This window comes from Rhinolophus sinicus, chromosome 6 (assembly GCF_057876585.1).
Source record: "Rhinolophus sinicus isolate RSI-liver-muscle chromosome 6, RSI-T2T, whole genome shotgun sequence".
NCBI classification, from domain to species: Eukaryota; Metazoa; Chordata; class Mammalia; order Chiroptera; family Rhinolophidae; genus Rhinolophus; species Rhinolophus sinicus.
Window position 1 is genome coordinate 66,534,185 of NC_142506.1, and position 11,660 is coordinate 66,545,844.

At 38.3% G+C, this 11,660-nt stretch overlaps 1 protein-coding gene across 1 annotated transcript in view; it reads right to left on the reverse strand.

The window, feature by feature from the left end:
- Positions 1-3,161: 3,161 nt before the first annotated feature.
- Positions 3,162-11,660, reverse strand: part of ASPM (assembly factor for spindle microtubules) — a 39,834-nt gene continuing 31,335 nt past the window's right edge. The window contains exons 20-28 of the mRNA XM_019750944.3: positions 10,406-10,502; positions 9,049-9,258; positions 7,925-8,074; positions 7,064-7,255; positions 6,396-6,588; positions 6,101-6,255; positions 4,614-4,790; positions 3,966-4,135; positions 3,162-3,416 (exon numbers count right to left, since the gene is read on the reverse strand). Of these exons, the coding sequence (XP_019606503.3) occupies positions 3,317-3,416; positions 3,966-4,135; positions 4,614-4,790; positions 6,101-6,255; positions 6,396-6,588; positions 7,064-7,255; positions 7,925-8,074; positions 9,049-9,258; positions 10,406-10,502 (1,444 nt within the window). The 3' untranslated portion in view covers positions 3,162-3,316. The remainder of the gene's footprint in view (positions 3,417-3,965; positions 4,136-4,613; positions 4,791-6,100; positions 6,256-6,395; positions 6,589-7,063; positions 7,256-7,924; positions 8,075-9,048; positions 9,259-10,405; positions 10,503-11,660) is intronic.

Genomic DNA, 11,660 nt, shown 5'->3' on the forward strand with positions numbered 1-11,660 from the left:
CTTTTCAACGATATGATTGAATATGTTCCATGGGCATTATGCATGCTTCACAAAGTATCATTTCTTCCCCCATTTTGCCCAAGTTGGCACTTTAGGGAGAAATAATGACAAGTTTGGCTCGCTGCACTCCTTTCTATGTCCTGCCGAGTTTGCCTCAGTACACACCAAAGCACTTCCAAGACTCAGGCACACCACGGCTTTTGTACTGATGTAGTTTCCGCTCAGTGGACACATGCTCAGAAGAAACGGATGTCGGAAGTGAGGGTTATAAAGCAGAAACCAAGTTTCTGCTGGATCTGTCATTCGCCTAGTCAGGGCAATCATGGCTGCACATGGCTTTACTGGATCAGCTGCAGCAGAAGCCGGAGACATCTGAGGAGACTATTTGGCTCACAATCTGTGATCGGGGTTTCCCGTATCCGTTCCTTTCCAGGTGACCGGAAATAAACAGCATCCTCAGAGCGCACAGGATGGAGGCTGTTAGAGCAAACGTGTGCGTGTTGACTCTGAGGCAAGAACCAAGACGGATTTCACGTAGAAAGCTACCTGGGTCTGTTTGTCCTGTGTCAGCGTTTGCTTTAGAGCAAATAGGAATGTGGATGGGACAGAAAGGTCTTTCAGGAAAGTGGTGGTAAACCTGGACATTTTCAAAGAGAAAGTCACCGTAGAAGGAAGACGCTGAGTGACACTGTCCAGGTAAATAGAAAGGTGTTGGGCTATTCTTTTAATGTACCTTAAAAAATATCCATTGCAAAGACCAATAGCAAGAAGAGTTTATTTCAAACACTCAAACCGTGTTTGACGGGTCTGACACTTAAAGATACTTTGGCAAAGTTAGGACAAAGTTTAGATCAAATTTCATTTTGTTCTCATTTAGATCGTAATTTAAAAAGAGCTATCACTATTACAAATACAAATGCTCTCTGCAGTAATAATGGAATATTACTCACAGAATAAAACTCTATTCTCTGAGACTTCTCTCTGAAATAGGCTTCTATAAAATTTATTTAAAAAGGTCCATAACTTAGGCCAGCTCCAGAAGCACTCACTACTTTAGGTAGTTTTCCATAAGCACTTCAGGAAATTGGAAGGCTTTGGGTATATTTCCTTCTTCCTTTACATAGGTTGGAAATTTTTTCACATGTTCTCAAAAACAAATTGTAAATAATATTTCTCTGCATTATTTTTAGGTTTTATGAAGAAGTTACAAGCAAAGTATTTTCACTGGAATTCTCCCTCTTTGTTGAAAGCAGAACTAACTACATTAAATTGTCACTTTTTCTTTACACCATGAATCAAGGACTAGTTAAAAATATAAAAATTAAAAGTAAGTGTATTAGCACCATTAGCTACTAGCAACAAGCTATCCAAAAGATTTTCTTAATCAGTAATAGCTTTAAAGTACTAGGCTTGCACTGCTAAAAACAAAAATTAGAAGTCATAAAGATAATACACCTGGGGAAAAAAATCACCTACCAATTGAGAAAAATTTGACCAACTTCAACTACAGAACATACGTGAATTTCTTCCTCTCAAGATGAAGCCAAAATATGGTATGAATAACAATCTAAATTAGGGATATATTGATAAAATTTTCCAAGAATGTAAAAGCAATGGCTTTTATTTACAAAAATTACAGCTTTGTATTATACATTTACAACTAAACTAAAAATGACACTACATGGTCGTCATGACCTCTACTGGAAATATGGGTTATTACAGTTAACAAGAGGGTTAATTTGAAACTCACCTAACTTCACCATGAATAAACTCACCTAAAACAGAATTAGATTGCAGTTAATGCATTTAGATTCCTTCTTTAATATAATAGCTGTAGAAAATAGTGATTTCTAAAGTAAAAGGCTTGATTACTTCTCAGCCAGTCCTGCCACCACACACGCGCGCGCGCACACACATACACATACACACACACACACACACACACACACACACACACACACACACACGCCTTTAGCTTTAAGGAAGGCTCAGAATCCTGATATGGATTCATCACATAAATTTAGGAGAAATGTTCTTCCTATAAAAATAGGTATTATGTAAAGTTTTAGTATGAGTTTCAACAACAGAACAACTTTAAACACGTGGAAGTCATCTTGCATGTGTGACGTCATAGAAATATTTCTTGTGTAAATGCTAACTCGTAACCACTGAAGGGGAGATTAATGCCTAACAATTTATGCAGATTGATTACATCCTAGCAGTATCACCTACCAGAGTAAATACAGTTCATACTAAAATTCTGTTGAATAAGAGGGGGGGGAAAAGAGCACTTCAGAGGGTCAACGAAAACCAGTGTTTGGAAAATACTGAGAACCAACAGTTCCTAAAACCCTTACTGCAAGAAAAACCACGAAAGCAACATCAAAATTTATGCCGAGTTAATTTCAATACACTAATATACCAATATAATTTTTAGATGTATCCTAACTAAATCCCAGACTATTTCAGACTAATTAGGTTAAATCCTTCTTCTAAAAAATTAGTAAATGAAGCAGTTACATGGTCTCTCTATTTCTAGCTACTACTGAGTAATCGTCAACACTGACACATTTTTATGGCTTCCATTTACGGACATGTTTGGGGACCCCAGCAGATTGGAAATAGCCACTGGAATCAGGCTCCGAGAGTCTCGGGAGCACACGGGCTCCGTTTGGTGGCAGTGACCCAAAGGTACAGAAACCACAGAAAATAACAAGTGTTGGTTTTGACAGCAAATCGTTTTCAGGTCTGTGGAACAAGTGTCTATTAGAAGCGATACCTTGCTCCCACCGTCAGTGCAAAGCGAGGCTGCTACTGTACGAGGGGCGGGCTGCTCTCACCGCTGCCCTGGGGTCACGTACCTGTCTGGACGGTCCAGTTGTCAGGGACACACATGGGGACTGTCCATAGGCCTCGGGATTTAGTCCTCTTCTCACTTGTAAGTTATCAGAACCTTAAATCGCCAACATCTGTTTTAGAAAAATGCCTCGATTTATCTATAAAACAGAGATAATAACTTATCCTATTCCCTTTAGGAATATGATATTCAAACTAACATAATATTTTAAGATAATAGACGTGAATAACAGTGTTATAATCATTTTGTGACATACCAGTTTCTTACGTGCATTAAGCTATTAAGTAATAAAAGAAACAATGAAGAATGTAAAAACAGTTTATTCAGTACATGTATTTCTTCGATTTTAATACAAAGTCAGATTTTAGGAGTTCTACAAAAAGAGCCAAAACACTTCACACATTCATGATTGGCTTTACTATTTCTTTTCTCTGTACACACTGAAAACATTTATATTTACTAATAAGGAATGCCAAGTGTATCCATCACCATTCGAATAGCTTGCAGGGGACTTGTGATCTCCATGTTGTCCCTTCTCAAAACCCAACCTGGTTTAAGTCTGTGAAAAGAACAAAACCTCCCATTAATAAAGTTCTGCTAAAGGGCTACCCTCACCCGTGTTACCCCACCACGTGAGGTTACTCCTGAGCACAACTGTCCTAATTCCAGACTGGGAGATGGTCCTGCTCCCTGCAGCTCATGCCATTTAGCTGCACCCTGCCATACTTGGGAGGACTTTGAAGGGGACCATAGTGATATTCAGCAATGTGGTAGGTGGCACTTTTTCTGTGTGTTCTTTTCCCCATTGGTGATCGCATTCACCGCCAAGGCCTTCAGTGCTGCCTAATGATTCCCTAATTTAAATGTCTAGACTGATTCTTCTGCCCTGAACCACAGACCTAATGTGCTAAAGCTACAGACTTCTTACTCCATTATTTACTGAGATCATCTCCCTTAGATTCACCAGGTTCTACTCTTGTTCATACGTTGTTTCTCCATTGTTAAACACGATATATTGCTTATAGTAGGTACTCAATAAATGTTTCTTGAATGAATGAATGAATGAATGAACAGTGACATAATGCTTTAGAACACATCCACCACTTACCTTGAAACCACTCTGGTTCGTACAGGTGTTTCTGGAATAAAGGAAGTACTTATAGAAGAATTCTTATTTTGCTTATAAAGTATTCTTTCAGTATTCATTCTATGTTTACGAGCTGTTAGTTTGTAGAGACTATAAACATAGTCAACAACTCTGGACCTATTTCGAACATCCTAAAAAAGAAAATGCACGTTTATTAAAACTAGTAATTAAATTTCGCATTCCTTCCATTTTACCAAAATCAATCATAATAAATTCACACTATGTAGTAAACCTCTGAGCTTTTAACAATCAAAAACCAAGCTCTCTCAGTTCAGTGATTAGACTGGTTTAAATTACATGCTAATTTGTAAGACAAGTATAAAGAAGGCAGGTACTAAGAATTGTACATTTAGGTCTCCCTGAGTGAAAAGGCAAATATCAGAGTCAGTACCATCGCATTCAGTCACCAAGTCTTGTGAGCGTCCCTCTTCAAAGTTCCCAAAGTCATACAACCCCAGGTCAAGTACAACCTCTGGCCTAGACCACCACATGGCTACACTTGCCTCCCTGCTTAATCGCCTCCCTATGTCCACACATGCTCTCCCAAGCCTATTCTTCAGTCTGCGGCGAGAGTGACGTTAAAATGGAAACCAACTGATTAGCACTCACAGAGGCTCGATTCGTTGTCTTCAATAAAACAGCTAACAGACAACAGGTTTTGGTGAAAATACTTCCGCTCTTGTCGGCAACCTTATCACCAGGCTTTTCTCGGTACATCTGCAAAAGCTCCAGCAGTGTATCTACACAGTTTTCTACGTCGTACACTGCGGAAGTCGTTTTCTCATACTTGAAGAGAACAGAATGAGATACAAGTTATAGCAAACACATATGTCCTTAGAAACAACCCAACCAAACAGGAAGCGTAGAGCCAAATTTTGGGACCGTCTGCAGCCAGGGCAAAGGACTTAATAAGGTGACTGTGCTATTACTGCACTGTCATTTCTCAATCCATCTTACAGGCCTACTTGCATTTTAATTTTTTTCTTCCCAAACTACTTTAAATTTTCACAAAACATGAATCAAATCTATAGTCTCTGAAAGTGAACACCTTGACGTCAATAAAACAAGCTTAAAGCCAAGGCCATTTTAGTGAGAACCTTTTAGGAAAAGATAGCTTGTCTGTGACAGTCAATCATAGGGTAAGATAATGAAAACGGAACCTTTGATTAGTTCCCCTATTGCACACTTCTTGAGCGCGAGGTGAGCTTGCTTTAAAATAAAATATATTTGATACTAGTAAGTCTAAAATATATTTCTCCTGCCTCAGTTTTCAATTGTTGACTCTTTAATCCTCACAACCTCCTGAGGCAGATACCATTACGGCACCCATTTGACAGATACAGAAAGTGAAGCCCAGAGAGGCTAAGTAACCTGTAGGGAGCTGCAGAGCTGGGATGCAAACCCAGGCAAGCTGGACTCAGAGTCTGTTTTCTTAACCACTACTTCTCAGTAACAAAATGTGGGGTAACGTGCTCTAAGTTGGAGCTGAGGGATGGGATGGCGAAGAGAAATCTGTCATCTCAATACCACTAATTGCATGCATTAGAGTTCAGGACAGACAGAGGCTACCAGTCCAAATCCCAATAGATAGAGTATTACAGGGTAACTAAGTGATAGCAGTATCTTTATTACGTTTTGCCAGACATGGGTAGAGGAGGTTCTACCGTTTCGATACAATGCAGTGGGTAAAGACACCAGCTCTAGAGGCAGGCAGAAATGGATCTAAATTCAGCTCTACCACTGACCACCCCTGAGTCTGCAGGTGAGGAACCTATGTAAAAATTATTCCTTCTCTATAAAGTCGGAATAATAGTATGAAATACCTTAGAGACAGTTCTCAACAAATAAGTAGTCAATAAATGCTAGTAATCACTGTTACTAATATTATAAAAACAGAAGAAATAAACTCATAAAAAATAGTGTTTCCAGGAACAATGATGTTAACAGATTAAACATTTTTTTCCCCTGAGCCTCTTGCAGCACATGAACGGATTTTCACTTGGGATCTGGGTTGCAGTGGTGAGCAAACATGCACCTAATCGCTGAGCCAGGTGTCCTGGCCAGTGCAGCACTTTCCTCCCTGACGTGGGAACTACCTTGGCGACGTTGAGCAGGACTTGCACAGCATAACTGATGACTTCCATGCAGGGGACACTGCGATTGCAACTTCGGATCAAAACAAATATTTCAGAAATCGCTCCACTCTGGGCCATGTTTTCACAACAACGTGGAGACAACCTAGTAACTACCTCTGCAAGGCAAAAAAAGAGAAACTCACAGCAACAAGGTGAGGTTTTAGCTAATACTGTATCATTAAAATATTCTCTGTACACTCAGGTAAAACTGCATTTCAAACCTTCTACAAGACATTGTGAAAGCAAACGAACTAACCGAGGTGCTTTAAAGCCTCGAGAATAGCTGAAAGGTGCTTGTACGTCAGCAGGTGGTGAAGGGCAACTGCGGTTCTTCTGTAGAGCTTGCTTTCCTCTCGAATCTCCCCATTAATCATTTGGAGGCTGCTTCGTATAGCTTTAATTTTTGTACAGTCATTTTTCTTCCTCCAAGAATAGCCTCTCCACAGTGCCTTAAAGAGATAAAACTCAGGAATTTTAAGATTATAATCCACAATGTTTTGAACTTATAGATGTTCGTATCTATTTTCACGAAGTAAATATTTTCAGTAAATTTATATGACGTGATCAGATACTTTGCAACTAAAACCTCACTCCAGGTTCTAAGAAATAGCAAAATCAGTTCTTCTAAAACAAAATACATGTGATGTTCCTGTATATAAACTGGAGTTCATTCACTGACCAAAGATATATAACTCCATTTAAAATGCTAATATACTTTTCTTCTCTCAATCACAGGCTTCCTCCAGGGAATTGGAAAATCAAGGGCTTAGCAATGAAATTACGGTAACGTACTGTTTAGAAGTTACCCTACTTGCTACTCTCAGCTTTTTAAAAAGTATGTGACTGCATTTTTTAAATGTTGGCTATCATATAAATGAATTGCAAACCAAAGTCTTGAACTAAAATCAAAATATTTTCAGTTACCTGAATTTTAATGATTCCATTACTAAATTTTTCCTGCTTTTTACGGAAGAGAAAACGGCGTACAGCCTTCTGTATTACTGATGCCGCCCTATTTTGCTTCCTCTTACGTTCTTGAACTTCATGCTGAATTTTTATGATGCTATGATATATCTGCATAAACTTCTGAAGCTGCAATCTTGCTCGAAACCATCTCTGTTTAAAACATGATTTCTTTTTAACTTCAGTGTTTTAAAAACAAACAAGTACACATAAATTAAATAAGCAGAACATTAATTAACAGAACATTGGAAATCACCCCTCCATTCCCAGGCCACGTGGGTGCATCTGCGTGTAAACTGAGCCTAGACAGCACTGCCTTCATTTCACCACTTACATAAATTCTATCAAGCTGCATGTATCATTCTGCAATTTGTGTCTTCACTCAATATTTTGTGTGTAAATATATGTTAACATGCACAAACAGAAAGAACTCCTACAGAGCATTAAAAAAGAACAAACATGCACCTAATCGCTGAGGTGCAAAAGAAAGAAAAATGCACCCAAAAGAAAAATGGACAAAGTATATGAAATAAAGAACACATTTTAAAAAGCACACAACACACGTGTTGGCAAGGACAGAGAGAGGCAGGGACCCTCAGCCTTCGCTCGTCGGAGCATAAATGAGTACCATGACTTCAGACAGTAATTCACAGCTTTAGTTCTGTGTCACAAAACATCAACCTACTCCTAACGCATCAAATCATCCCAACAACCTTATGGCCAAAGGGTGAATTTCTATGGCCTTACCATAAGGTACTTGGAAATTGTTTGTTAAATATCAAAAAATATATCCTATCGTTTCACTGCAAAAGGAAAGCTAACCTGAATACAGATGACTGAATTAACGTGCTTTTCAGCGTTCTTCAGTGCCAGGCGGCGTCGATATGCTCTTTGAATTCTAAGAGCGGACAGGTGGTAATAGGCAGCAGCTGTGAAGTGAAGACGCCTAGTGCTGGCTCTCTGTTCTAAAATCTAAAGGAGACAAAAAAATTAATAACCACATATGTGACCTTCAATCAATATTTACTTCTGTATATTCTCAATGTCAAATTATATAAATTAGTAATAATTAACTGTTAACTATGAAAATTATTCACATTGTAACTGAAAGTGATTATAATCCTTTATTATACAATACTTCCACTTTTGTAACCCATAACTCAAGGTATAAAAAGCAAAATTATATTTTGGGCACTTTACTAAAGAACAATATCACTTAATTTAACTAGACTACCCAATCACATCGAGTTAAGGCTTTAAATGTGGTCATTACGAGAGAAGCATATGAATACGAAGCCCAAAAAAGGTTACAGTATTCCAAGCAAAACTGTTGGAGGTGGTGCCAATAAATCAGACAAAAGTATCTGAATTGATTTCTCCAGTATCAGTCTAGCAAAGGTCCAGCACAACTCTTGGAGAAGTCTCCTCCAGTTTATATTTAATGAAGAAAATACAAAACATTTCTCCAGTTGATCTTCAAATGTAATTAGCTTGTCTTTGCCAGCGTTTCATGTATTGATGCCGGAAGCATCATGAACACCCTAGGAAGGGCTCTGTTGGGCTGCAGACATGGAAGTTGTCACGGGAATGGCGGTGACAACACCTCAGAGTTGCTTGGTGGCAGCAAAAGGCCCCTGGAACAACCACCTGCTTCACACATGGAGCCCTCCTTCCCTCAGACTTCTTTCAGTCCCTCTGTTAAGCTTCATTACACAAGAGAAAACTGACTTTGCCTTTTTGGTGGGCCTCTGTGGGAAACAGGTTCACAGAACAAAACTCTACAGCAACCAGTGATCTGGGTACATGGCTCTACAGAAGCTGAGAGTTCAAATGAAAGGTTATATTCGCTCTGAAATTATTCTCCAAAATCTAAAATTTGTTAACACTATTTAACATCAAATATTTGAATTTTCTAAGATGGAGATATTCTACTTAAAAGTACTTACTCTTTTTCTCACTAGCCAACCCCGCACCAGTGCTTGTAGAGCAACTGTAGATTTTCTTAATTCAACAAATTTTGTCCTTTCACTCTTCCCAGACTTCCAGGCTCGGACATATCTCTGTATGGTCAAAGCGGCAGACTTCTGCCGACAGAATCGCTGCCTTGCTTTATATCCTCTAAAATTTGTTTGGATCAAACAAGCAGCTCGATGTCTCTACCAGGGAAAAAAAAATCACAAGTGGTCTGATTAGATAGAAATAATAATTGCAATCCACTGGAGGTTCTGGAGTTTCTCAATGTAGAGTGAAATAGCATAACAACGACACTTTTCACATTCTTAGCTTAAGAATGTCATATTGCACAGGTAAGAAAAGGTGACGGCGTATAATTTCTAACCCAAGAATGAAGTTTGGATAATGGCGCAAGCCAGGGTCAGTAGCCAGACACCTGGTGCCCTTTCCCTCTCACCCTCTTGATACTTCTCACAGTGAGGGGAAAGGGCCAATGTCACCTGAGGGGAAAGGGCCAATGTCACCTGAGGGGAAAGGGCCAATGTCACCAGAGGACAAAGCATTTAATAAAAACGCTAGGTCCAACAGAGAACGCAATGGGCCCTGTGAACAGCTGCGAGGGAAACTGTGTGGTGCTTCAAGAACCACCACATACTACAGGCCCATCTTAGATTCCTGTTATATGACATCCTGACAATCAGATTCTAAGACACGTAAAAAGTACAGGAATTGAAGGGGAAGCCAGGTTTGTTTCACAACATCGATTCCCCACCTACGAGGAGAATGAGCTTGAGTAAGTGACCTTACCTCCCCTAGACCTCACAACGGGTACTCCAATAACTACACCTCAGAGTTCTGAGGAGGATCAAATTAGTAAATATACAGTAGGTACAATAACAGTAATGGCTAGAATCTTAGTGCATACTACACGCAATTGAAAATTTAAAAGTAAAATTGTTAATTTTCATTTCTTTAATAAAAGACCATAGGTATTGTAGCTATTGTAAAGATTTGATGTTAAATATTTTAAATAGATCACCACTTGTGGCTTGAAGAGTATGTTATTAAATGTGTCACTTAAACTATACAAAATGTTTTATCTATTAACACTTTTCCCAAATAAATTATTTATTCTAAGTTACTTCAAAGTTGGGTTTGAGAATATTTTATAAATGCACATATACATAAACAAAAATATTCACAAATGGTATTTTTGTGAGTAAATATAGGTTTTAATTGACGGCAATGATGTGTCTGAAATAATGTATTGTTAGTTCTTAAAAATACTCTTTTTGTTTTCTGTCCTAAAGTAGTTCTTCGCAAATGAGCCGCATTTATTTTTAGACTTACTTTCATCATTAAGAAGTGTTCACGAGCTATTCTTCCAGAAAGTCTAGCTCTCCATTTTCTCTGAATGATAATTGCTGATGATCTCACATTCAAAAACCTAAAATGTAGATATTAGAAAGCAATTTCAAATTACTTTAATCTATTTAATAAGTACTTATTGACCCCTCTCCATTTATATAGTAGAGGATAAAGACAATATAAGAATGGAGAGAATCAAAGTGGAAGAATATACTTAAGTTCTAGCAATCATAATTTTACACACACACACATTGAAAAAAAAGTTTTGCAATTGGCAATATTCCAGTGGGCAAGAAATATGAAGTTGCAGAATGACAAAGAAATCTGAACAGGATAGTATGATTAACCAGATGCAGACAAAGCCCAGGTAAAGCGGGGGGAGAGGGTGGTAAATAATTGTAGAATATAAAATCTGAGTGCATGTTGCAAGGGAGCCTTTGAGCAGACAGGAGGTGGTCAAGAAGAGAACCAGGGAGATTAGAATAGATAAGGCCCATAGATAAGGCAAATGAGAAATGAAAACGCATTTGAAAGAAAAGATAGACATCAACAAAATATCTAAAAAGAAATAATCTGTAAACAGAATTGGAGAAAAATTTAAAACCTCATGAGGGCTAGAGATTGACCTTTAGGCATCAACATAGTGATAACAGATAAAAACTGAGCATGGTCAGGCTTTTGATCTGTTCTTGCTAACGTGGAAAAGGCAGAAAGATTAACTTAAGGCACGTTGCCACATTTCTCAGAAAATAAAGCTTAGTGTCATGAGAAAAATTCAGCTTTTTGCTGCAGGAATATTAGATTCTGGCCTTTCACACAGCTGAGTATAAACTACAAGTTCAGGTGATCAGCCCTGCATCTAACCATGGAGCTGACCAAGGAACACGAGTGTGCGCTCCTAAAAAGAACTTTCAAACCAGCAGTGACTGATAATGCTTCATCATTTCTGGGGACTGAAGGAAAGTTCGTATACTATGAAATAAAGAATAACATAGATAATCTGGTAAGAGCTTCTGAAAATGTGCTTAAAAGAAATGAACTAGGAGCAGGGAAATACGATCAAAAGAAACAATTTAGTAATTAGGACTTCATCATTAAGGATAGAGTATAGCAGGGAATAGTGCAAAGTGAAGAGAGAGAGAGAGAGAGAGAGAGAGAAACTAAGTAAAACAAAATTTTCCAGTAGCTAAATCAGCAAACCAAATGGACAAGTGCACAAAAGGAAAACCAAGATTTA